The 27,128-nt window shown below is 40.0% G+C and overlaps 4 protein-coding genes across 7 annotated transcripts; 2 read left to right on the forward strand and 2 right to left on the reverse strand.

Annotated features, from left to right (window-relative positions):
* Positions 1 to 421: 421 nt before the first annotated feature.
* On the reverse strand, positions 422 to 8,141 carry pax10 (paired box 10). The gene is made up of 8 exons (XM_079333722.1): positions 8,043 to 8,141; positions 7,060 to 7,261; positions 6,692 to 6,913; positions 4,889 to 4,971; positions 4,612 to 4,768; positions 3,780 to 3,853; positions 2,515 to 2,647; positions 422 to 2,364 (listed from the first exon to the last, which is right to left on the reverse strand). The coding sequence occupies exons 2-8, from the start codon at positions 7,163 to 7,165 to the stop codon at positions 2,264 to 2,266; spliced, it is 876 nt and encodes a 291-aa protein (XP_079189848.1). The 5' UTR covers positions 7,166 to 7,261; positions 8,043 to 8,141; the 3' UTR covers positions 422 to 2,263.
* A 5,249-nt stretch (positions 8,142 to 13,390) lies between these two features.
* LOC306842086 (serine protease 27) lies at positions 13,391 to 17,123 on the forward strand. Its single transcript, XM_079372137.1, has 6 exons — positions 13,391 to 13,770; positions 13,964 to 14,082; positions 14,279 to 14,358; positions 15,187 to 15,458; positions 16,262 to 16,422; positions 16,573 to 17,123. Exons 1-6 carry the CDS (start codon positions 13,725 to 13,727, stop codon positions 16,825 to 16,827), a joined length of 933 nt encoding a protein of 310 aa, XP_079228263.1. The 5' UTR covers positions 13,391 to 13,724; the 3' UTR covers positions 16,828 to 17,123.
* A 218-nt stretch (positions 17,124 to 17,341) lies between these two features.
* mapk7 (mitogen-activated protein kinase 7) lies at positions 17,342 to 24,583 on the reverse strand. Of its 4 annotated transcripts, none has more exons than XM_079372108.1 (7): positions 24,505 to 24,583; positions 22,878 to 23,152; positions 22,578 to 22,743; positions 20,563 to 22,103; positions 19,417 to 20,483; positions 19,099 to 19,229; positions 17,342 to 17,752 (listed from the first exon to the last, which is right to left on the reverse strand). In XM_079372108.1, the coding sequence occupies exons 2-7, from the start codon at positions 23,146 to 23,148 to the stop codon at positions 17,605 to 17,607; spliced, it is 3,324 nt and encodes a 1,107-aa protein (XP_079228234.1). In that variant the 5' UTR covers positions 23,149 to 23,152; positions 24,505 to 24,583; the 3' UTR covers positions 17,342 to 17,604. The 4 variants fall into 4 exon arrangements, with proteins under 4 accessions (XP_079228234.1, XP_079228233.1, XP_079228235.1 ...); XM_079372107.1 differs by lacking the exon at positions 24,505 to 24,583 and adding an exon at positions 23,877 to 24,478; XM_079372109.1 differs by lacking the exon at positions 24,505 to 24,583 and adding an exon at positions 23,772 to 23,792.
* Positions 24,584 to 24,662: 79 nt separating this feature from the next.
* Positions 24,663 to 26,862, forward strand: vkorc1 (vitamin K epoxide reductase complex, subunit 1). Its single transcript, XM_079372150.1, has 3 exons — positions 24,663 to 24,949; positions 25,314 to 25,423; positions 25,621 to 26,862. Exons 1-3 carry the CDS (start codon positions 24,780 to 24,782, stop codon positions 25,830 to 25,832), a joined length of 492 nt encoding a protein of 163 aa, XP_079228276.1. The 5' UTR covers positions 24,663 to 24,779; the 3' UTR covers positions 25,833 to 26,862.
* Positions 26,863 to 27,128: the final 266 nt, after the last annotated feature.

The raw sequence follows: 27,128 nt of genomic DNA on the forward strand, positions 1-27,128 counted from the left end.
AACCGAAAGCTCTGAGGACTTTAAAGGGACTACAGTAAAATATTTATTTATTTTTTTGACACTGAGTGATCCCTCCAGTGTACAAGTACTCTTGTGCTCACTTGTTTGTATGAAAATATATATTTTAGATTCAAATAAGTACATTTTACTCTTCAATCTTTCCAGGTGTGAACAAGAGCTACCACTTCCAAAACAAACAAAAAGATAATCATACAAAAAATCATACATGTTTTTACATGGTACTAAATTTCTCAAATATTAAAATATTTGTTTTGAAAGTTGATGAATATTTTAGAATATACATCTATAAAATGTACATTTCCTTTCTGCAAGTTGTACCTACATGTTATTTCAGCCATTTCTAGCTGAACTACACGGCCTGTAAAGAGAAAATGGAACATCAGAAATAAAGACATTTGAATTGATTTTCATGACACACATTTTTTTATTTTCATTAAAGGGATCCAAGGCCTTCACAAAAGGGTTGACTCTTGGTAGCTATACAGTACTAACACAACGCACAACGACAACAGAAACAACACAGAGGACTTATGTGAACGAGTGAAAAGACAAATAAATAAGAGTTGAAAGACGTTTCTTTAAGAGTAAACTGAGATGCATCGACAGAACTGATAGTCGGAGGATGGTGAGCAGAGGTTAAAACCCTGCCATTTTGCTTTTGCACAAGCCTCTATTCATTTCTAAGTGGCTGATTGTCTATAGCAGCTTGTTTTTGGTCATGCACAGTTAATATCGTCATTGCTATTGTATGGAAAGTGATGCAAGAATTTCACAGCTTTCTCCTTGTTTTTATATCTTCTCCACCTCCTGCTTTGATTGTCTTGCAAGTTTTTGCATTCAAAGTTATTTGTGCTGTGTAATAATGCATGATTGTCCCTGGCTGATTGTTTAGGATGTATAACAAATCCCCAAAGATTCAAGTAAACATCAATGCTACACCTATTTAGGATGGCTGCAGTATATCTGTAAAATAAAATGAAATGCTTAACCTTATGTTTTATGGCAACCATCTTTGATAACTTTAAATTTGCAATAACCTGATGTTCAGTCATGTACCAGATGGAATCTGATACCGATACTGATACGATGCATCCTGAATGATTTGAGTCCACAACATGCTACATTCTTCCCTCAAATAATATCTGTCAATGTCCACAGTTATCTTCATCATACACCAATGTCTGTACAAAAATATGCAGTATCAGTCTTCGTGTAAAGTTGCTGACAGGGAAGGCAGGATTGACTTTTTTTTTTTTTTTTTTTTTTTTTAGGTTGAAAGGTTTAAATAAAAGTGATTGCCATGAGCAAGTCAAAACTCTTCACAGTAGCCTCACACAGCAAATGCTTAGGGAACAAGTGTCATATCACAACGTCATTGAGCTGCTCAAGTAACGAGAAACAAACTGTGGTTACACTTCACTATACAGACATCTGCTGATGTTTACTTAGTACAAACAAAGTATTTCTCTGTGGAAGAATTATCATTCCAAGACCGTCATTCACGTTGCATTTTTCCACACTTTTGATTTTGTTGCAACAACTTTGGGAGACAATGAAGTTAATCTCAAGACAAGTCAAAAAATCTCCACAAAATACTCTTGGCTTTTCAATCTGCTAACTGACTTTTTTTTGAGCTTTCAACCAAATATTTGTTTCTTCAAAAAAAAAAAAAAAGGATAAAACTTTATTAGTCCCAGAACAAATTCTAGGGCAAATAAAGTACGCTTCTTTTTTCCTGGTGTTTGTTCTTTCTTTCCACGCATGAAAAATTACATTTAATCAAAGCCAAAATGTTCAACACAGAAAAAAATGTATAGGGTCCAGATCTAACACTCAGCTATGAGGCTTCTGCTGCCTGTTGCATCTCAATAGATGATGTAACCTAAATCCTTACTTAAACCTGATCCTAATCCCGATTTTAACTTAATCCTTAACATATCTCAGGCTGACTAATTATCCCTATTAGCCTTATTATTTACACTATGTACAAAAAAAGTGAGAGCAACCTGATAGTACTAAGCAAAAACCAGTAGAGCTACTGTCAAGTGCAACCAAAGCTGCTCTTAGCTGAATTTGTAAACATTTAATGCATTTCGGGGTCTTTAACTCATCAAGGCCCCCTTTTTTTATCTCAGTCCTGTGCCTCCTTTAACCTATTTGTCCCCCATATTGTTTTCTTGACACCTTTATCTTACATGCTCCCTTTGTGTTCCTCTTCTTCTCTTTTTTGATTGTCTGTTGTTCACTGTAGTCTGGCCCAGTATTGACCCAGGTTATGACTCATGCTCTGCTGTTCAGTTCCTGGAACCTGGACTGGCACTGAAACGCCGGGCGATATGAGCCCTAAGTGGAGGAGAGAGAGAGAGAGAAAAAAATACACAAGTGTCAGTGAGTGTGAAGCAGAGAAAAAGTTCATCTCAGCGTGAATGTCAGTGAGCAGGCAGAGATAACGGACAGTGTAGGTGTCTCTTTTTTGTGTTAAATAACACTCACCGGTGTTGGAGTTGGCCGAGGACGGGGTCTGCAGATGTGGGGAGGAGTACGCTGAGGAGTCAAAGCTTCGCGGAGCAGAGGGTGAGGGAGGTAACATGCAGGAGTAGGAGGAGGCCGACTGAGGAGGGATGGACTGATAAAGAAGGGAGAGAAGAGAATAGATTAGATTCAAATGGACCAGCATCAAACTACGGTTGTCTATGGAGCCACTTAATAAGAAAATACAGTAGCCCATTCTGTTTATTACCCTATATTACAGGAAGGCAGTTTTTAGTAGTGACACAATTTAACCACAAGGAGGTGCTAGTGTGCCATTACATGAGCAGCCTATATTCTTTATCTGAAGTGTATCATTTTTACACATTTTCACATCTTTACATTTATCTTGTTCCGCCTTCTTTTTCAGAACGGATACTTTGTCAATTTCAATTATTGTTTGGTTTTTTTTGGTCATCATTATTTTGTGAACTCCTTAGAAACCACAGAACAGTTAGATAAATAACTCAATATGTTTTTAAATTATTAAAGTAAGAAACATTTAATCCACAGCTCTGCAATCGCTACTTCTGACATAAAATGTTAAGATTCTAGAAACCCTCCAGTTGAAAAATAATTCCCTAAACAATGGCTCAAGCTGCAGAGACCTTTTGACCTCTGAGTCTTGTGGTTCAGCGCACATTGTTTAGCTTGATAAGCTTTGACTTTTAAAGACGTTTGATGACTTTAAATTTAACCGTGAAAAGAAACCCACATACTTCCCTTTACTCAGTGCTCAGAATTGGTTTGTAATCTTCAGTCAGACTAATTTGCTTGCCAATAACACAATTGTACCAAATAAGATTTGAGAGATTGTTTTTGACATTTTTAAGCCTTTCAGAGTGGAAATATCATCTTAGAAATCAGTGTTTTATTCACACATTTTATTTGCTTCCTTATTACAGGGTGTCTACCTTTTAGTCTCATTACTGTTATTTCTAATATTATCTTTACTAATATTATAACTTCATACATTTTATTGTTTAACAAAGGACATAGCAGTGGCAAACTTGTAGAAAAAATAAACACAACAATAATTATTATTATTATTGTATTAATGTATCTGATTGTATTCCTATTTGCATACATACACTGTATGACATTTTTGTGTATATCTACAGTTATATCTCTGATGTTACAAACTGAATAGCACCATTCTGCAGTGTGATGCTGATGACCTGCTTTGCTAAAGTTTTGGAGGTGCTGATGATGAATGATGAATGTCCAACCTGAACTCCGGATGAGAAAACTGACAGAGAGCTGTAGCTGGGCAGGGACGACTCAGCCTGACTCAACATGGACCCTGGAGACACAAACACACACACACACACACACACACACACACACACACACACACACACACACACACACACACACACACACACACACACACAAGTCTCAGAGTGGAAGTGTTGTAATATAGATGCACTCCTGGTGGGGACTCTGCTGGTTTTCCAGCGTGAAAAAGTCAAGAAGACTTCTGAGGAAAGGTTATTACTGTCAATGAAAAGTAACAAAATGACAGAAACTAGAAAATCCTTCATGTTAGCTGATATCAAGTGAAAAAAACAAGTCTTCACAAATTTTTTTTTATCTGAAATTATATTGTGAGTTTACAAGTCTAACTTAAAGTAAATTCTATTTCAGAGAAAACGCCTTGTATTTTGAGTCACTGTGATGTTACCAAACTGTGTTTCCAGTTCTGGTGAAACGGCACGGTAGTACTAGTTAGAGTCACTTTCAATACATTTATTTCAACTTAGGATATTTAGATTTTCCTGTACACAATATGATTTCTGACCCTTTTGGGTCTTGTCGCTGACAAGTTTCCATTAAAATAATAAACTAACACAAAACTCAAGGAAAGCATTTACCAAAAATACAAACTGTACTGACAAATCAGTATTAACAACAGAAATTCAAAACAAAACAAAAAATAAAAACAAATCGTTTAAAAGTATTATAACCTTGAACTGAGATTTGTCACCTTGCAATGAGTGGTGTTTTTCCAAAGAGATCCCCAGAAAGTAATTATGAGTGCAGAGTTGTGGCCTGAGTTACCTGAGCTGCTGCCGTGCTGCTGATGATAGACGGATGTGTTGAAGGAAGTGGTCAGAGGGGCTTGACTCTGTGAACAGGAAGTCACTCCTCCTGACCTCCTTTGATTGCGCAGCTTCTCCTCCCTCCGCCATTTGGCTCTTCGATTTGAGAACCATACCTGACAAACAAAAACGTCTTTTCATCATGTGTGTCAGACAATATAATTTGTCATACAAACATTTTACAGTTCGAACATGAATGTTAAAAAAAAATAAAAAAAATTGAAAGATTCCTTTACCTGTATCCTAGCCTCTGGTAAATCAATCTTATTTGCCAATCTTTCCCGTGCAAAGACATCGGGGTAATGTGTCCTTTCAAACTCTGTGGAAGAGATTAACTAATGTCAGACACACAGTGTGAGCTGTAATCGAGGATGACAGGACTACTGGAGAGCAGCTCGTCCGATAACCCTTGCTGCAGGCTGTTAACATATTTTGCATTCATCTATGCATCTGTCTTTTTAAGTGAAAGCAAAATTCATTCCTCGTGCAGATTAAAATGCAAATGTATTTAAATCACGTATTCATTATCTGAGTATAACAGCAAATATTGATCTGCATATCCGATAATCCCTGCTTGAAATAAGCGCTGCTAATTATCATGCCGTGGAATATACAAATTCAGGAAGCTGAGATGTATCCTTACAACCATACTGTAAAATATTTATCTTTTGCACTTTGTATCAATTATTTATCATTGTGGAACACGCAGAAAGTTCAAGTGAAAGGATTCAAGTTGAGAAGCTGCCTAAGCACTCAGGAGGACTCAAACTTAACTCAGAGTCTTCCATTTGGGATTTTCTTTTTTTTCTATCAATTCCTGTATCAGAACTTTTTTTCTCTTAGTATCTGACTCAGAGGCTCAGGGTAACTTAATTCACGTTCTGCGTTGTTTTTGTTGCCTTTGTATCACTGACACTTTCTCTACTAAAGCATCACTTTTTGATGTGTCACATCATCTTTAGTTGACAAACTGCTGACATTTTTGTCGCTGACAGTCGTAACGAGAATATGGCGACAGTCTGAGTCATCCTAATGAACTCTGAAGTTTCAGGTCTGTTAAAGAAGACATCTTTACAAATTGAACTGTCTGCTCCCACGATGCTTAACGTCAGTTTGAATAGAATGTCAAAACAGAATCAAAAACAAATAAACCAATTTGAACTTTGGTTGTAAACACAGTTCATTTCAAATGACTAGGCAGCACAATTGTTGTATTTGTTTTTATATTTTTGTGAGGAGCATTTTATGTTAACAGGTTACCAGAGGTGTGGATAAATTATTTTTCACACCACAAACACATGATAAATTAATAAATACTGCACAATGACAACAATAACGAACCCATGAATTAATCTGTCTAACAAATTGCTATAATTGGCTGGGTTATAATTGGCGTCTGTGTCAACACATGATTGTTATTGTGCCTCGGCCGCACACTGAGGTCAGCGTACCTCATTAATGTCATTTTGCACACAGTGACCACAGTGATACACTTCCACTTGGCTGCACAGTGGACATTGCGTCCTGATTTAGCTCAAGGGGCCCTGATGCAGCCATATCCAGTCAAGGGTGCCTCTGTGATCCCTCTCAGTAGATATGAGGCTACAAGGGCCAGATCTCGCTGCACAGCACGGCTTTGGTAATGATGCATTATCAACAACGCTGCTCAAGGCGCTTTGGAGCACGTCAGGAATATTTGTGGAGTTTATATCATGAATCATTTGCATCCAAAAGTGTAGAAGAAGTAACAAATACTTCTAATGTTTTAATGCGGGTTGCGTAAAAAAATAAAAACCTGTTTGAGGGTCTAATTTTGGTGTAATGTTTGAAAAAATAAGAACGATGTCTTTGACCGTAAAGCGTATTACAAAAAGGTTTCAATACTGTTAAAAAAAAAAAAAGGTGTTGGCAGGGCAAAAGCAGCAGGACAAAGCTGCGTCATGACACTCTCATGGGGGGCAGCAATTGGCTGAAAAGCAGAGTGATAGAGAGAGAGAAAGAGGGAGAAAGCCTGGTGTGCGTGCATCGAGTGGCCTGACCTTTCTCCAGAGCCTCGATCTGCTCCTGCGTGAAGCTGGTCCTGTTCCTCTGCAGCTTCCTCTTCAGCTGCAGCCTCAGTTGCGACTCCTCGCCATCGTCCCTGTCGACAGGCACTCCTCCGCCTCCCCCTCGGCCTGTCCCCCCTCCTCCTCCTCCTCCTCCTCCACCACCCACCTCTCCCCCCATGCTGCCCTCTGTGTCCAGCAGACAACCGTCAGACACTGGCAGGAAGGGAAGGTGACAAAAAATAAGGAGACATAGGATTAATGCTAGAAACAAGTCCACAACATATTAAGCATGTGACAAGAAACTACTTCATTAAACAGATGGCATCTGAGTATATGCACGTGTTGAGAATCCCCCTCACCTGTACTGTGTTGTGTCTGAACACCAGTTGGGTCATGGTACCAGTTGTTTGGCCCACTCCAGTTTGAGCCGCTCTGCAGGTTCAGCATGGTTAACTTCTCATACATACTACGAGAGTCCAAACCACCATGAAGAGAAAATAAAGGCCCTGTTCCCAATAGCCTTTGGCTCCTATCTCCCTCCTTCGACGCCTTCTTTCCTTTCTGCAGGGGTAAGGAGGAGGGACAAAAAGGAGAAGTAGAAGAAGAAAAAGAAGGAGGGGTTCATATCGCATGAGTTCACACATGGTTGGCATTGTGGTGAATTAGCCTCATGATGACAGACAGATATGGAGTTAGTTACACGGCCGCTGTCGTAACGCGTGTGTGTTATACATTGGTAGGCTAGTATACCATTGGGAGCTAAGGTACTTTAGAAGCCACTCTGAAAGCTATGACATTTATTATGCTACTTGCTTTTAGAGCTATCTTTGCTGGTAAGAAATGAGCATGCATACACACACGCGTTTGCATTAAAAGACACAAACGTCACATCGCAGAGATGAAGCAAATGTTCGAACACAACCTCCGTAATAATCTAGCCAGGACAATTTTTTTTACTTTGAGTCAACCCTCAAGTTTAACATCTTTATCTTACCAAGTTAATACAAATGTAAGCTTTTCTCTTAATCTCGTCTTATCTTAAATTACCTGCAGTTTTTCATAAATATACTCTGTCAAGAGTCAAAAAGGATCGCAAAGAGTGAAATCTGAAAACCTACTGGAGAAGCGTGGTGTCAAAGGTCAAACTTCACTTAATCGAAAGAAACAGCTGCGGGAGCCACAGTTCATTCATTCGATTTTTAGGGAATTTTCAGTAATTCAGCACTTGCTGATATTGGCTGGAAAGAAACTCGTTATGGATGCTAAAAAAACCTCCAATGAAGTCATTTTAAAGAAATGGTGAACAGAACATTATAAATACTCAAGATTTTTAAAAACTTACCAAGTGTCCAGGTATAATGTTGCGAGTGGTCCTTCGTGTTACTTTCCTCCTCCTTGGACCTTTATTCCCCTGTTCCCCCCTCGTCCCTTGTTCTCCAGCTTTGTTGACAACACTGTGTGCGTAAAGGAGAGAGTAGCAGAGAGATGGAGAGAGTTAGACAGGGTGAGAGAGAGTGAAAGAGGGAGAGGGGGGGCTCTGGAGAGAAATGCGTCTGCGGGCACTCTTGTCCTCCAAGCAATGGAGAGAGAGAGACAGAGAGAGAGGAGAGAGAGAGAGAGAGAGAGAGAGACAGAGAGAGAGAGAGAGAGAGAGAGAGAGAGAGAGAGAGAGAGAGGGAAAGAGAGAGAGAGAGAAAGAGAGAGAGAGAGAAAGAGAGAGAGAGAGAGAGAGAGAGAGAGAGAGGGAGCCACCGAGGGGTGACAAAGTGAGTCAACATCAGTGTCAAGTTTGAACTTAATGCCAGCGAGAGGAGGAGGGGAGGTCGAGAGAGAGGAGCATAAAGCCACGATAATGGCGAGATAGTAGATGATAAATAGATGATGCGATTCAGTTTTAGCATAAGTTGCACACAAACAGTGGGTATTAATAGCATTTGAAAGTGTGTCGATTTACTACACAAACACAAGTGCAACAAGACTATTGAATTTATTTGACGCAATGTTCACATGAGTAAGGAATCTTATAACAACTATGCTTTTTGAGAGTTTAAAAAAGATGTTTGAAGACTGTATTGTTTCGTAACATTAAGCATCAACTCCATGTAGAGAGCCAGAAAACAAAGAATTATTGGACATTAATATTAAAGTAAAGAAATTATTGTTTTTTTAAATATTACTTCTTATTAGTAATGTTTACTTTGTGTTGCGTCTATAATAACAAGAAAAGAGCCCTGAACGCTACATTCATGTTGAAGAAACAGATAAAGGGTTACAAGTTATCTCACACAAGCATTTATAATCACTGCCTTATTGATATACCTTTCCCCCCTCAGATATACAATCATGCTATGTTCTATAGAAACATAAACTTATAGGGGATGGTACTCTATATGAGATGTTACCATATTTTTATAACCAGATATTTGCCGTTGGAATACGAATTATTTAGTTAATCGAAAACAGAGTTTGTTGTGTCTTTTTCCTGTTTCAATTTGATGCACTTTTATAATAATAAAAAGAGGTATGAATAAATGGTAAAAATATTAAATCCTTAATGATCACATGAAAAATAAAATAACACAACAATGATCTCATTCAATTATTACTTACCTGTTAATAATTGTACTATTAAAAAGAAGAAATAATAATGTTACAATTAATCAAGATTAATGTTCCTTATGGACAGTGTGAGCTAAAGACTCAAATGAAGGCCAATACTTCTTATATTCATGATTGATTCATGTATTCATTAACTGTTTAAAGAGACCAGAAATGATATATTTTGTCTTCAAAATAACGTTTTTGTTACGTAGGCACCTATCCTTATTTATCACACAAAAGAAATCATTACACTTCAGATCTAAGTTTTTTTGGTGTTGAAATGTTTGCTTAAATTTTCAAAATTCAAAGAATTAATCAAATATCCATTTAAGTTTTACTATATGTTGATCATCTAATTAATTCTTTCAACAATTGTTCCATCTCTACATAATGCTTCAACCATTTAATTTAATATTGAGGCCAAATGGAGTGAGTGATTTATTCCTAGCAGCACGTTGTAGGCCTTCGTTGAAGATTCTGTCGAAGAGTTTGTCACAGGGCAAAGAGTTTGAGTATTCCCTGACTTCAGAGGTATTGTTCTCCACCTATAACACACGAATTAGCTTCAGGACAAAAAAACAAGGCATTGTCTGGCCCTGGAGCCCCTATGCCTGTGCGATAGGCACATGAGGTTTGAAGTGAGCGAGAGTAATGACGCAGGTATGACGGTATGTATGGTCGAGTCAAAGAGCCAGAGCAGAGTAGAAACATGGGTTTAAATATATCTCTTTGCAGAGGAGGAAGAGAGGAGAGGAGAGAGATGGAAGATGGAGGCAGGAAGGCGGAGGAGAGAGATAGAGGGAGTGAAGAGGAAGTATGTGACTTTGGGGTGGGTGTAGGGGCTTGGGGATGGGGAGGGTGCCAGCTTGTTTTATTTCCGGTTGACAAGACTTTGCGCTCCCTTTCTCTCTGTCGCTCCCTCTCTCTTTCATACTCTGCTATTCTTCCTCCGCTAACCCCATTGCTCCCCCCACCCACCCACCCACCCAACCTCCCTCCTCCTCCTCCTCCTCCTCCTCCTCTTTCTCCCTTACTTTCCTCCGAGACAAGCCTTGGAGAAAGGAAAGGACTTGACAAGTTCAAAGGTAAAAAGGAAGAAGAACAGCAGTGGAAGAAGCCTACAGATGCTGAAGTTTATAAGAAACAAGATCACACAGCTAAAATAATCATACATTCCTGTGTTTTACAAAACTAAAATGTAAAATATTGTTTTATTGCACTTCAAGTATCAAAATGAGGGCTGTTTGTGCAAACTGACTTAATATCATTACCATTACTGCTGCATAGATCTTCAGTCAACTCCTTTAAAGTGTGTGATCTAATGTTGGGGAAATTAATTTCTCATTCTGATTTTAATTTTGTGAAATCAGATCACAAATTACACAAAGTAGATTTTGATAAACAAGGAATTCACCAGGATGTTTTTGGTTACACTTTAAACATAGAAAACAATAATAAAAAAAAAAAAGACAGAAAGTCAACAGCTGTTCTCCAACTTTTAGGTAAGCAATAGCATAATACAAATGTATATATATATATAAATATAACACAATTTCAATACAAACTGTCCTATTGATTAGACGATTTAATTGCAAAGTAACACTATACTATATCTTCAAAATTAAAGTTAGAAAGGAAAAAAAGGTCAATCTTTGGCCTCTGCCATATAGTGTAGACACACACACCTAATCCATCTCGCCCCCTCCTTCTTTTTTCTTTTAGCTGGTTTTCACTGATGTTTTTCCTTAATTCAGACATTTTAGTAGCGTCTTATTGTGTTCAAGTTGTTGGAATGTGGCTTAACCTATGTGAACCCTACGTGCTGCTGAGTGCAATAATGTGGTTGGGAGGGTGTGTGCGTGTGTGTGTGTGTGTGTGTGTGTGTGTGTGAGAGAGAGAGAGAGAGAGAGAGAGAGAGAGAGAGAGAGAGAGACGACGCGTGCTTCACTGCAAAGATTCATGTAGCTCCAGGACATACATTTTTTTAGTGCATCTTGTTAGTTCATTCCTGTCACCTCTCTCTCTCTCTCTCTCCCTCTCGCTCGCCATCCCTCGCTTTTTCAGCGCTGGAGGGGGGATGGGGAAGGGGGGAGGCGGCGGCGGTGGAGGCAGTCACCATGGTAACCGTGCCATGACAAATATTCATCAAGTCGTTAAAATATAAACAAACGGGAGTGCATTATAATTGCTCTTACTGACTGGCTCCTATAATGCGTTCATATATTATGAAGTAGAGTGGAAGGGGCTCACACACAAAAACTGAAAACAATAGATTAAAAAAGTTATTATCAGCTAAACAAACACATTCAATTTACACAGATATGTTCAAACTTTATGTGTCTAACTTTATTTGTTCTTTACCTGCTTTTGGAATTCCCTATGAGTACTTTCGTGAGTCTCCTCCTTTTTCTCTTTGTCTCTCCATCTCTCGCTCTTCCTCTACTGTTGTGTAGCCTCGGGCGATACTGTGATGTGTCCTCCCTCTGTCCCTCCCTCCCTCTCCCTCTCTCTCTGTCCCTGTCACCTTCAATTGCTCTGTGAAACTAGACACACGGCCTGGGGCAGGGAGGCAGGGAGGGAGGGAGTGAGGGAAGAGAGGAAAACGGTGAAGGAAAAAGAGAGACAGCTTTATAGACAGAAGGAATAAACATTTGGTGTCATGTAAGAGAAATATTGGATAACCTCTGTCCTGATGTGTGGTACACTATAATAAAGCAATCAAATATGATGTTTAACAGGCACAACACAGCCAAAAACATATGTAATTGTATAGTTAAGAAACCACTGAATCAAACAGGCCAATTCGGCACAGAGTTTGGCCTTTGACCTAGTCTGAACCTTTATGTCTTCAAATCAGTGTTACTGTGTCTTAATCAGCATAATGTGTATGTTGTGCGTGCCCAAACCCAGCTGCTTCCACTCCAATTGAAACCTGTTAAACTGTTTTTTTTTTTTTTTCAAGGAACATCTCACACTCCTTGTTCAAACAAACATGTAGTTATTCAAAATGATGAAAGGCCTATTAGAAAACTAACTTGAGAATGATACATCCAATCTATTTCAATGAAACCTTTTCTGGTAGGAGTATGTTTAAAGTGGTTCTCTGGAGTTCCAGACTTGTATATCTTGTGATCTCAGGATGGCAGTGCTGGTGTTCCCATGATAATGACTTTACTTCAAAAGATCTTGGGAAAACAACGGACATTCAGTCATAATCACAGAAACATCTGTAGGTTATTGTTTTACTAACATAACAAGAAAAACAAGTTGCAATGCATGGGCTTCTTAGCACAGGATGGAAAGTAAAAAAAAAACATGTATCAATTACTGTGGAGGACTTCTTTGCATATCACACAGTTTTAAAGCATTGCTCACAAGAGGTTAAGTGAAAAACTAGTAATTATAGTCCAGTGGTAGGCTATTACCTCAAACTGTAAGCCAACGTTTGAAAGGTCTTTTTTAATTGTTATTCTTTTATACTTACTTTCACAAAGCTTCAAAATGCATGTGCAAATTTGTAAAAAAATAAAAAAAAAAATAATGCTATCATAAAATGTTGGATTCACAGAAGTCTTCATATAGCCAGGTAAAATGATATTTCAAATATTAGTATTTTCTTATTTTCATTTTGTTTGAGTTAATATTTTATATATCATTGTAAAACATGTCAACTTAAATGTAGGCTTCTTTACTTGAAAGATACATCCAATATTATTTATGATTTGTCGGTAGCAGGTAACTCGATACATACATATACCAGTAATATTATTTAGTAGTGGGACACGTAGACCTGGGCAACTGCATGCAACCACTCACCAACATCTGACCTATTCAACCTATGTAAGCTTTTGTGTAAAGAAAGATAATGCACGGGCGTTTCGTAATTTCAGAAACATATTTGGCTCGGACACTGGACAGAGTGGAGGACACTGTCTTCTTTTTTTCATGAGTAATAAAATCACAGTTTACCTGTGTCCAAATAAATAGACTGTTCCTGATTAGTCCGCGGTTACATGCCTTTAATTTCATTGGTTCGATTGGATGAGGAGGGCGGGGTTAGTGTCTTGATTGGCTGATTTGCTAAACACAGTTAGGCTATTTGCGATTGAGGCGTTTACCTGGAATTTACCTGAAACCTCATTTGGCCAAACGTGGACGCGTTAACGGATTTAGTCGACGGTGAAATCATTACATCGCGGATTTTATCAAAGGATGTAACTTATTTCTCCCCCCACATTAGGCCATTTTGACCGCATGCTTTGAGTTTTGGCCACAACATACAAGAAGAGAGGGGGGAGGAGATTTAACGGTTTTTTAGAGACATTTTTTTTAGTGGTAGGATATAAACGTTTTCAGATATCCTAATTGTTTGTTCTGGTTCAGTGGTCGTTGAAATCATTTTAGTGCCACCAAAGTTGCTGAAATGTTTCCAAAATTCCTGTTTCCTGCCTTTTTTTGGTGCCTAACAGGTGAGTATCAAATCTCAAACCCCCTCCCTCCCGACAACCACCGCCATCTCTCCATTGTTTCTTTGTCGACATTTACTCAAGAAATTGGCTCCATTTAGCTCACTTAGTAAATCTTAAGTTCGTGCCATCATACACAGTGTATCGTCTCGGTCAATGTGAATTAGAAATGTCATACAGTCTGTGTTTACATTAGGTATCTTGGTGTCCTACGCCCAACAATGTGGCCGACCTCCGGTGTTGGAGAACAGGATAGTGGGAGGCACAGACGCCACTGAGGGGGCTTGGCCGTGGCAGGTGGATGTGACCATACAGGTAACAACGGTCCTTGCAGTTATCTTCTTTTACAGCAGGCTATCAGTTTTGCCTTTGGGTAGACTTAGATATGCCAGGGTTAGTCTAGGTCTTGTTTATCAGACTGACCTGCTGAGAGAGGGTTTTGGCTGTGATGCTGAGGTGACTCACTGACTCTCTCTCTCTTCCTCTTCCTCTTCCTCTCCTCGGCCTCCAGACAGACACTAGTCGTCATATCTGCGGAGGCTCCATCATTTCAACGAATTGGGTCCTATCTGCAGCTCACTGTTTCCCCAAGTAAGACAACACTTCTTTATTTCATTAAAAATGTTATCAAAAACGTCAGGTCCACAAAGACAATACAATAAAATTTAAGTAAAAAAAACAACCTGATTGGTCGATTGTAATGGTAGATAAAGCCAACATTATTAAACGCTTTATGGCATCAGGCTGGCCAAAAAAGCTAAATAAGTAATAACGTGTAGTCTCTCACATTTTACTTGTGCTGAACACACAATAGGTTGCATTAAAAGTAGAATCAAACAAAGCATTTGCTAAACTAAAATCAAAACCAACAGCTTTGTGGGCATATGACCTCAAATCAATAGCACGATTGACCTCGATTAAGATTAATGAACAATTTTTTTTTCTTTCCTTTTTTTGCACACATAGTTCACTGACAAGGTCTCTACTGTAAATATGCTCCACTAGTAAAGCTGGGGTCCTGTTTTCTAATGGAAGAGTAAATATCTGATGAACCATTTTGTGATTATTTATTGAATATGTCGAACTGAAATGAAAACATCCCTTGTAATAAAAATGACACATTTTAGTTTTAAAGAAGAAATGAACTTCTCTGAAAGAGTAGAAAATAAATAACGTTTTTTCCACATTATTTACATTTAGCTTTGTTTTGTTTGGCGTCCTCTTCCCTAAAGATGTCTAAACGCTTGTCACGTATCGGACGTGTCGTTTCGGGAATCTGCCCTAAAAATAATCAAAAGAATCATTAGACATCCAAAGATTCACAGCTCTAGTTGTTATACTGTATGCTTGTTTTGCTTGTTCATTAATTGTGATCTTAATATCACTCCAAAATAATCGTGTCCTTTCGTCTTCTTTCAGTCCATCAGACGTGAGCTCGTACATCATCTACGCCGGCCGCTACCAGCTGAACGGCTACAACCGCTTTGAGTCGTCCCATCGTGTGAGACGGGTGGTGATTCCATACGGTTACGTCGAGCCTCACAGTGGGAAGGATTTGGCCCTGGTTGAGCTGTCTCAACCTGTCACCTGGTCAGATCAAGTCCAGCCTGTGTGCTTACCTGCTTCTGGCACCCTGTTCTCAGGTGACATTGACTGCTACGTCACCGGCTGGGGAAACATCCGGGATGAAGGTAAAGGTCCCTGATTCTTCACACCCTGTTAATATGTAGCACACGTCTTAGACGGTCTTATTTTCATGGACTCTTTGAGTTCAAATAAAACCTTGTTACCAGGAAATGGAATAGGCAGAATAAGCACGTTACACGATTCATTCTCTTCCCTGTAGGTGTCATTTACAGAACAGATGGGTTATAGAAGCCAGACCTACTGTATAGAAGAGACGCGTATCTAGAATCATCATGGCTGGCTTGTATCAAGTGACATCTTTGTAAAGTAGAATGAAACCCTGATGGAGGTCTGTGCTCTCACAGAAGGACCTTAGACGTTTAAAATACAACTCAGTGACTTCACACAGGCTGAATCCAAGTGAAACACTGGAGCACACAAATCCCTTCTGGCAATTTATTAATGCGCAAACATGCAAGTTCAGTAGAAATATTACAGTAACTTTGTTTGACAATGACACGGCTCATTCTAGGCACTTTTGGGGAAATTACATACTTACATTCATTTCTAGGGCACTGCACCAACCATAGTAACCGACTTTAGCCGAGTTGATATCATGGTATCTCGCATAATTTGCATGGTTATGAATTGTGCATCAGTGTGGCTTTACCATATCAGATTTTTTTTTTAAAAAGAAAGGGGAAAAAACAAAAGTTTAACAGCTCCTTGGTTTAAAACACTGTCCAGATGGCTGTTTGAATGTTTGTAATTGAAGATTTACATGAGAAAATACCCTTTGAGCTGTAGCCATAAAAAATCATTTCAGATATTAAAAACTGGCATTTTTTTCCTCCATTCTTTTTAATAGTCCCTCTGGGTGGAGTTGGAACTCTGCAGGAGGTAAAGGTGCCGATCATCTCTCAGAGTTCATGTCAGGAGATGTACCAGACGCAACCGACAGAGCGGGTGGATATCCTGCATGACATGATCTGCGCTGGATTCCAGGAGGGGGGCAAGGACTCCTGCCAGGTACTGTTGGATCACCTGGTTGTGCGTCTTTTTTTTTTTTTTTCCATTCACAAGAACAATTGGAAATAACTTGGACTGATGATTAGAGTTCAGAAGTTTTATTACCTCAGAGTCGAGAAAACTTAATAAGTCTGTGTGTCATCTTCTAAGGGGGATTCAGGAGGGCCGCTTGTCTGCCAGATGGTGAACAAGACCTGGGTGCAGGCAGGGGTGGTGAGCTTTGGACTGGGCTGTGCTCACGCAAACCAGCCCGGTGTGTATGCCAGAGTGACCAGCTACTCCAGCTTCATTCGCGACACAATACCAGAGATCACGCTGTACGGCCGAGCGGATCAGAATTGGTGCAGGAGTGCAGCCGTGCTCGTAAGCTGTCTGTCCACGCTGCTGATTCAGCTTCAGAGATGAGACGACGTCAAAGCCGGAGATCTGGGAGGTAGATCACGCAGCAGGCCAAATGAAGGAACAAATGAATTATGTTTGACTTTAGTTCAAAGATTTTTTGGAGTAGTCAAACTCATAAAACTATACCTGACATGCACATGAAGTCGTAATGAACACAAACAGTAATATAACCTTTAATTTTAGACCTTTAACGATGCATTATGATCTTTGATTCAGAGTAGCTTTGATAGGTTTGTACTTTAAATCAGAATATGCTGAATAAATTTCCTGTTCTTATTCAAAATAAATTGTTAATTTTATTTGTTAAATCAGGTCAGTACTCAGAGATCAAGTATCACTTATCACCTAAACTCAATACTCCTCTAATACTGCCACGTGCTTGAGAAAGGTCAATATATTTTTAGATCATTTCTGCATATAGAATTTAAGAAACCTGTATTTTCATCCTTCATTTTTCATTTTGAGTGGTTTCTTTTGAGGCATTAAGGTTATTTCTAAATGACCTCACGCACATGGACAACTTCAACCTCAGCCTAATTAAACACATTTTACATTTTTTAAATATCTAAAGACAAAATCAATTAGGACTCAAATTTCTAGGACTCAGGTTTCTTTATTACAAAAAAAGTGATTTGTCATCATGGTTAAAAAAAAACTACAGTGCTTAGTGATGTCTTTAAAAAAAACAACTTTTAAATTAATTTGATAAGTCTGCAGTCAAGAACGTGACGCTAGAAAAAAAAGTAATGTGTATAAAAATCAGAGGCAATTTCTTTTCAGTCAGGCGTCATGGGGAATTGTATCAGAGAGGATCATGGGAGAACCGAGCTGCAATTCCTGCTGCAGTGATTCCAGATCAGCTGGAGTCATGCGGTGAACCTCGTTCCAATCAGATAAGAGGGAGGCTGACAGAGGGGCCGAGTCGAAACTAAAGGAAAAAGAGGCAAATACAGAAAGCATGAAGACAAACCTCTAGAAGAGAAAATGTTTCTGAGCTCACCTTCAGTGGAAGACGAGTACAAACATGCATTTTACCGCAACTCACCCGGTTTGACAGATAATCATGGTGTGGAGTTTAACTGACACATACTTGTACAGCACATTAAGCCCAGTCCTTTTAGTGATGTTTATTGATTTACAGGTTGGTCAATGTCATTTAGGATGAAATGAGGGGTTTACTGTGTCTGTGGGACTGGAGGGGATCTTTAAAAAGCCGGTTCACTCTTAATTCAGTTGTTGTTTTGATTGGCTAATATCTATCCTGATCTCACACTAAAATTAAATCACCAAAGTTCAAAAAAAGAACTGGGATGGGCCACTGACATCTCCACTGCTTTTGGTGGTTTATGAATAAACGAAGTAGTTCTAAAGTACTTTCTTCAAATCATTATCATCTTTATAAATGTTACTCTTTGACGTGACGTGACACTGACACACTTTTCTTAAATCCCCCCGTCTGAGAGTGGAACCATTAAAAACCTGAACAAATAATGAACAGATGTCGGTCCAAGCCTCTCTAAAGTGACTTTGTGAGGCTTTTGTAAACCATGTTGATGATAAAACTTTATTACTTCATATCATTCAGTTAAAACATGTGAACATGTTGGCTAGGTTACTGTTGATTGGGCTTTTTTTGAAATCGATTTTTAAAACTCATAAAAATAGGGCAATGATTGATATTAAAAGGTGTGGTCATCTTAAACTACAAACTCTGCAATAAAAAACAATGTAAAGGTTTAGGCTTGAGTGTGATATGAAGTTAGATGCATTTTTGATTGGGGGAAAAAAAACAAAACTACTGACTATAGTTGATGTGTGTCTAGCAACACAAAGCAGGAGTTTCATCCCAAAAAGACTTTGCTTTATTCTTACTAGTTTCATCTCAAACTTTAAAAAGCAACGAAGCCAACAACATGGCAACATAAATAAAAGTCCTAGTCACCTGCTATTTGTTCATTCTCTTGTTTTTTAATTTTCAAAATTTGCAGGTAAACATTGTCTGAATTGTACAAATACGTGGCAACAGTGTGTTTGTGAAATGAAGATGGTGCCCTTGCAGCAACTTTTGGTTTAAAATATGGCTTAAGTTTTTTTAAAATCTTTAATTCCTTTTTGATACAGATCATTAAACAAACGTAGGTTGAGTTATATTAAACCTTTGCTGTTAAAAGTGTTAGTGTCCTTCTTTTTCATTTCATAGCCCTTAAGCTCTGATGTAGATTTTAGCTTCAGCTGGACTTGTGTGTTTGTTAAGCAGTATAAAAAAACCTGTACCTGTCCCGGTCACAGTGGTGCAGCTCTGTGAGCGACTGGTTGAGAAGGTCGTCCAGGTCAAAGCCCACACCGTAGCCAGCCCCACTGCCTTTAGGGGTGACTGAGAACACCGGGGGGAGAACATCCTCTACCTGACAAGAAAAAGGGAAAACATCAGGGCCACTGAACTTTGTTCCTTAAAGATCGACTTCATGCAGGAATCAGATTATGACATTAAAGTCTGGTTGATAATTTAAAAGCAACACCAGTGCGCCAGCTTCTCTTGAGTCAAAAACGTCCTGCAATAACCTTTTAAAAAATGATTAAAAGGAACCAAACCTGGGACTTGGAGAGCTGCAGTGTTACTGTGTGAATATCTGAGGCCACAGAGGGTCCCTGCTGTCCAGTATCAGTGAATCCGAGGCTGGGATGGGGCTGTGAGGGGACGCCTAAAGCCCCACAGAGGGAGTTTGTGTTCTGTGGCCCCCCAGGTTTTTCTCCTACAGAGGGACACAGCTTCTCCAACTGAGCGGTACTCGCAGTCGAGGGGTTAGGCTGGGAGTTGAGGTTATTTTGGCATCTGATGTCCTCCTTTCCGTTTTTCTCTCTGGTTGGAGCTTTGGTCAAAAAGCTCTCCAGAGGAAGCAGCTGCGGTGGAGGTTGAGGGTCGGGCTGAGGTTGGAGCTGTGGCTGAAGAAAGCTCGCCGTTTGGGGCTGCGGTTTTCTGTTCGGTGGTTGTTGTTGCGGTGGCGGGCCGCTCCAATTCCCCAAACAGTTGAAACCACTTTGTCCGTTGCTCTCGCTGTGAGGTTTGAGTGTGTTGTTCTTTACAAAGCCACCAGTCACCGTCATTATATCCAGCCCTCCGTTTACAGAAACGACTATATCGGCTTGGGGCTTCCTCTGGCTCATTGGAAAAAGCATTGAAGGCTGCTGGTTGCTGGGAGGCTGAAACAAAGCTGGCTGATTTGGTTTAGAGATTAGCTGTTCATGAGGCTCTTTTTCTGTTTTATTGTCCAGTGCTGCTCGAGCGTTATCACCGACATCAACGCCCCGGTGCGAGCTCGCATTGCACTCCTGATTCTGTGCTCCGTCATTATTAGGAATCTGCGGTCTCTCGTTGCGTCTGTCCCTCATCTGAGTCCAACGCTGTAGAAGACTTTTGTCATAGTCGCTCAGGAGGACCCCGCAGAGAGAGTCCCCCTGCTTTCCTTCTCTTTTCTCCTTTTCCTTCATTTTTCTCTCCCGTTCTCTCGCTCGTTCCTGCCTCTTCCTTCGTTTCTCCTCTCGTTCTCGTTGACGCTCCTGGGCTGTGACAGGCCGACGTAACTCTGAAGCAGAAGACAGGGAGGATGATACGCCTCCCCCTGCCCCTGAGTCGAAGCCCAGAGCCGAGGTACCTGGGTCTGCAAGGAGGAGATCAAATTTAGATGGTGTTTGAATAACGACATTAAATTATGTGAGACAATAACTCGATGGACTCACCACCCCTGGCCTTATTTCTCAGAGCTGATTTCAGTAAAGCTGCTTTAAGTGCAGCTTTAGTATCCTCTGAAATTGCTCCTTCTTTCCTGGCTCCCTCTCCTGCCCCTGGAGGAGGCCTGGCAGTCTTGGACAGAGACTGTGAGAGGGACTGAGACAGTGACTGGACCTGTGCCACTGAAAGACAAAGTGAGGGCCCTGTGGTGGGTAAGGGTGTCATGGTGGGAGCTGGCGTTGCAGGAACGGAGGTGGGCGCCTGGGTCATGGACTGGCTCTGGGTGGGCTGAGTCAGAGGAGCCTGACTGCTGCTGGTTAGCTGCTCTGTAACCTCACTGTCTCTCATTGTTTCTGGTGTAGTGTCCTGACTAGACACTGGTGTTGTTAGGTCGATAGTCTCTGGCTGACCGCAGTCTGAGTTGGCACTTGGCATGTCCACATCTACCGGGCCAGTTTCACTTTTTGAAAGAGGAGGCAGAATATGGGTCACATGAGACGGTGCGACCTTTGGCTCAGTAAAAGTTTGCATCTGATTTGTAAAAGTGTGGTTCTCTTCTGCTGGTGTTTCATCTTGTTGCTGTTGAGATTTCACTTCTCTTATGTGCTGCTGTATCTGTGCTGCTTGCGGGCGTTGTGCCATTGGAACCAGTGTGGATTTGCTCATGTTAACCGTCGAGGGCTGAGCATCACGCTGGTTTCTGCTTTGTGCCGCAGTGCTGACGTTTGCCCTCGCCAAGGGCCTGAACTGCAGTCTTTGGCGACAGCTCTGTTTATTTTGATGAAAGTCCTGGATCTCCATCAGAATTGCCTCTTTAATTTGCTCCTTGTTCATCTGGAGCTTGTCAAATTCAAAGTCAAACGCTGGCACGCAAATTGGCTCGTCATCTGGGTCATGGTACTTGGCCAGGTACGGATGCTCCAGCGCTTGTGTTACGCTGATTCGCTCACGAGGGTCAAAGCGCAACATGGACCCCAGCAGGTCCAGAGCCTCGGGTTCAGCCTGTGGGTACAGTTTAGCCAAAGGAACAGCAGTCCGTGATGGAAGACTCTGGACATAGGAGCGTACTCGGTCAGCCCTAATAGCGCCAATCAAACCGTCGGGAGGAGTGCCCAACACGGACAAAATGAGTTGAAGCTGGTGGACGTAGTGCTTTCCAGGAAAAAGCTGCTTACGTCCCAACATTTCAGCAAAGATGCATCCGATTGACCACAAGTCAATGGCTAAACTGTAATGATTCAGAGATAGAAGGAGCTCAGGAGCGCGGTACCACCGAGTCGCCACATATTCAGTCATAAAGGAATGAGATTCCTCAGGGTGTGAACTTAAACCCCTCGCCATTCCAAAGTCCCCAATTTTTAGCTCACAGTTCTCGTTCACCAACAGATTGGAGGGTTTGAGGTCACGGTGGATCACATTGGCAGAGTGCACATACTTAAGGCCACGGAGGAGCTGGTACAGGAAGTAGCGGGTGTGCTCTGAGGTGAGTGTCTGGGCAGAGTGAATGATCTGGTGTAGGTCGCTCTCCATAAGGTCAAGCACCACGTACCTTCAAACACAGGATGAGCAAAAGTGAGATTTATCTGACATCGATTAAGCCCGAAAGAACAAATCAAATAATCATTACAAAGACAGAAAAAATCTTGATCTCTCTCATGGTAGATAAAGATTACTTTAATCATAACAAATATCAGTCAAACCACTGAAACATGTCTGTTGGTTGCAAAAATCAACTTTGAGCACAATTAGCAGCTAATAATTTATACCTCTGTATTCATGACAAAACAATTTTTTAGGTCGACACTATTTGAAGTACATTTCGTTTCAAATATAGATCACAATTACTAGAGTTCAAAAACATGCAGAATAAATGTTCAACTAATCTGTTAGGTACTCTGGTGAAATGTTGAAAGTAACCTAATGGACTCAATATAGAGTGGTAAATACTTGACCTGCATGTTGATTTTTTTTTATCAAGAGCAATCGCCACTTGAGCAATACTGAAAGTAATTAAAGTACTTACACGGACTTGAAGGCAGAGTGAGGGAGATTGGGCTGCAGGATGTCTTTGATTGCAATTATGTTGTCATGTTTGAAGTGTTTGAGAATCTTCAGCTCTCTCAATGTGCGTTTGGCATTCGTCACTACTTCAAATGCATTGGAGATCTTCTTTATCGCCACCTGCTGGCCTGTGAAATATACCCAAATAAGAAATCACAGAAAGTCATGGTAAAAATGAGTTTAAAGGGCAGTAAGAACAGTACAAGAATTGTATATATTTAGCATAGAGTCATGTGTTGGATCCTTATCAAATCAGCCTCACCATTGTCCCTTCTCCTGGCTGATGAAACAACACCATAGGCCCCAGTTCCAATGGTTTCTATAACGTCATACTCCTCTCCAACGTCAAACTTCACATCCAGAGAGTGTGCTTTAAGCAGAGCCAAGTTTTTAGCTGCTGTGTTGGTGTCTGCTGGTGTTGCCTCGACTCCCTGCTGGTTCTGGTTTTCTCTACTTTTCTCAGTGGTCATTCTTTCAGGCGACATGGCCACAGGTTGAACATTTTTACCTTCTCCGCCCTCCTTAACTGACATTTTCCTGTGAAGGGAAACATGATTGTGAGTTTCATTTGACACCTTCATCAGACAGGTTCTTAACTGTAGCGCTAATACACAACATATCACAGTTGAGCGTGTTTCTACACCTGAAGTCACATTAAAAATGTGTTAAGAGACTTAACAAATCACAGGTTAGTTATTAAGACGTATATTCATCTCCTTTGTTAACAATCAGTAATTTTTAGAATCAAATTAAATAAAATAGATTGAAGCAGCTTTCTCCTGTTTGTTTTAATGACAACTTTCCGTTATAGAACTTATTAAAAACCAGAGCTGCTTAAGAATTGACCAAGGTTTGTCTTTTTTTTTTTCACGATATTGACCTGCTGGAGATACAAAGTTTAAATATATTAGAGAAAGTAAAATTAGACGAGATAAAAACGAGACGCAGCTCATCACGTTACTAAAGGCCTGCCAATAATTAAAATAAAAGCCTGTCAGTCTTCTCGAGATCATAGCTGGCTTTAAAACAAACAAAGACATGGATGAGATGAATTTAAGACCTCACTGTTTTGGTCCTACATCATGGTTAGCTTAATTTAAAGACTAGTTTTAGACAGCCTTACCCACTTTCTGACGCAGGGGCGTATGCTAGTTACCTGCAGCACAGGCTTTCTAGAAATGTTTCATCATTAAACCCTGACTTTCTTGGTGAAATGAATCAAACGGCGCCACAGTATCAGAATAAAGTTTCAAATGTTCACCTTTTAAGCAAGACACAGCATCAGTATATATGTTTTTGAACCCGCAGAATCGCTGCTATTTCTTGTTTTTGTCTGCCGCTTCCTCGTGTAGTTCCGTGTTGGGTTTGAGTGACATCTGGCAGACCAATGGAACAGAGGGGCGTCCGGCAGGCCATCCAATAGAAGCATGCAACGTAGGGGTAGGTGGGACATTACGAGACAGTAGGGTCTCTGTTTTTTTTTTGTTTTTTTTTTGTTTAGGTGGCTTTGACGCCTTTTACCAGAATCAAATGATTTTGAGGGAGTGACACTTGGACACAGTTACCTGTGCTTTCAGGTCTTTCTATGTATAATGGGAATAATGTAAAACAAAAAACGGCTACTTAAAGTATGGTAACATCTTATTCTTTAAAATAATAAAATCTAATAATTATTTAGCAATATACCTGAAGCTTTTAGGACCACAGGACACTTAGTCCCCGGGGCTTCTGTCTGTTAAAAAAAAATCTAGCAATGTTAAGGCTTAAAGATATACAACGTTATTGTATTTAATTTACATTTAACTGACAAGCCCATCTCTTACTTATACTTGAAAACATAAATGAATACAGGTTAGCCGGCTACTGCATGAGCAGTTTTTGACACTTACCCCTGAAGACCAAATAGGCCGAAGTCCTCATTAAATACACAATGACCACGCCTCCTGCTTCTCCAACATCTGGAGCCTACAGCTGTCCAATGAATGGCAGGGACAAAATCCAGCGGACCAATCAGAAGAGAAAATCGGATTTTTAACACGTCGGCGACGTCGCACCAGAAGGACCTTCGTGGTAAAGTTTGAACGGATATCGAAGTCTAGCAGGTAATCTATTTTATCGTTTTCCCAACTGGAGACGTAATCTAAAAGTTTCTTAAAACACAAACATGGCTTTGCCGAAATGGGAGAGAAAGGCGCGCATATTTCTCTGCGTTTTCGGATTGTGTTTGTCTGTTTATGCGCTTTACGTGGAGCTGTCCAGAGAGAGAAACCCAGATTACAGGGCGATGTGCGATCTGGGGGAGTCTGTGAGCTGCTCCAAAGTTTTTACCTCCAGGTAAGTTGTTAAATTCCTCTTCTGCACTTAAGTTATTTAACTTCTGTGTTGTGAACCACAAACTCTCTACTTTGACTTCTGCATGCAGGAGTACCCTTTGGGTTTGCAGGATACCCTTTTGGGTATCATCTTGCACCTTTATCTGCCACGTGTTAAAATGTTGTGCAAACACATCAGCTTTTTAATATTTTTATAATGTCCTGTGCATGTTTCCCTGTCAAATTGCAGTCCTAAAAAAAACAACATACGACTTCTATATTTCACAGGAGTTGACACCCATACACAGCCTTTTTAAATTCTCTTTTGTCTATAATAACCATATAATAATATATAATTCTAGGTCTTTCCTCCTTCTTTTTGACAGATGGGGACGTGGCTTTGGCTTGGTCCAGTTCTTTGTTGACAAAGATAGCCTTCTGAACCAGCCCAACAGTGTGCTTGGCATCATATTTTACACTCTTCAGATGGGCCTTGGTAAGTCTGTAGTTTTGTTCTGCAAATTATAGCTGCTGAGTATTTAAAAAAAATAAATAAAATGGATCCTGTTTGCAGTCCAACATTTTACTGAGTCCATTGTCCAACTACAACATTATAAAGAGATAGAGCATTGTTTCCCAAATATTGCATATACGTAATGTCTTGTTGTGACTTCATGTCTGTTTTTATTGCAGGACTGTCTGTGTCCAAAAAAGCAGTAGTGTTGTTGGTCTTCTCCTCCTGGGTTTCAGTAGCCGGCTCTCTTTATCTTGCATCTATTCTCGCCTTTGTCCTGGGGGACTTCTGCATGGTCTGCGTGTCAACATACATCATCAACTTTGCCTTGCTCTTCACCAATCTGAAACGAAAAGGAGCAATTGAAGGAATGAAAGAAAAAGCTGGATAGAAAGGGCTACTCGTGAAATGTAGCACCTTCTTATTTTTCTCCTGAGCTGAGGCTGTGCTGGATGTGAGCAAAATATTTAGTACATTTTTTCCCCCACACTGTCTCTGGATTATTTACACCTTTTGTTTTGATACTTTTCTATTGAAAGTAGGACTGGAAATGCTCATCTGAAGATGTATAAGATGGTTTAATTACAAAGTTTAAAGAAGAAGCAGTCTTTTTTTATTTCATTAATGTGCATTTGGTGCTGACGACACACTTTGGAACACTTCCTCGCGTTAGTGTGATATAAAAATGAATACAAATAAGCTACAGTCTACAGTAAGCAAAACTATTGCCAGGCCATGCAAAAACTCTTACCAGTAGATGGGGCTAAATGCTCAGGTATATCATGCATGTGGAATTTGGACACAGATCAAGTCAGTGTTTTAAGAATGCAGACAATGATCATTTGCATTGCATCGATGGCTTGGAAAAACACTTCTAAAAACCCTTTTAGGATATTACAAATTCAATGCCAAATGTCTTTTGAGCCATATGTTGACCCAAAGCAATAGTTGTACACTTAGAAAACCCAGCTTTTAACTGAAAGGTACTTCTTCAAGGTATTGTCAATCACAAAGTCTTATTGTTACAATTTCATGTTTGGCAAGCTGATAATTAGTGACGAGCCAAGTTAAGCATATGCCAACCTGAGCCAACTCTACTGTAAGAAGTTTGTCTTGAGGCAAAGTCAGAAATAACTATTTAGCTTCCCACCAAATGCCGGGCATATTATTGTAATTTTATGGTATGTGCAACAATTTTGAGAGTTTCCTATTGTTTTATTTTGGCAGAATTGAATGCACATTGGTATAAGACTGATATTAGATTGGATTGATCAGCTCCACATAAAACAAAAATCACCATTACATACTATACATGCAGCATTCATGTAGTTTTATCTTCATATCATTAACTTACTACTGTTCAAATGATGTTGATGTTGCAATGTAAGATATTGACGGAATTAAACCATAACATGACCTGACTATATCATCAGACATTAAGGAAACTTTGTTGAAGTGCTGGCTTCTCTGACAACAATACATATGTCGTATGTCTTCTCTTTAGGTTTCTAATCTGGCATGTCTGTCTGTATTTGTTTTGACCAGAGAAGGTAAGTGGTTTTAACGAATAGTCCACATGGTCCCTTTGGACGTCTCTAAGTTTATCCGACCTGAGACCAGTTGTCATGGCAAACCAACAGTAGTTGCCTGCGACAAAAAGTGTCGCAGGCAAGCCAACTAGTTTAGC

This window comes from Symphodus melops (assembly GCF_947650265.1).
Source record: "Symphodus melops genome assembly, chromosome: 21".
Classification (NCBI taxonomy): domain Eukaryota; kingdom Metazoa; phylum Chordata; class Actinopteri; order Labriformes; family Labridae; genus Symphodus; species Symphodus melops.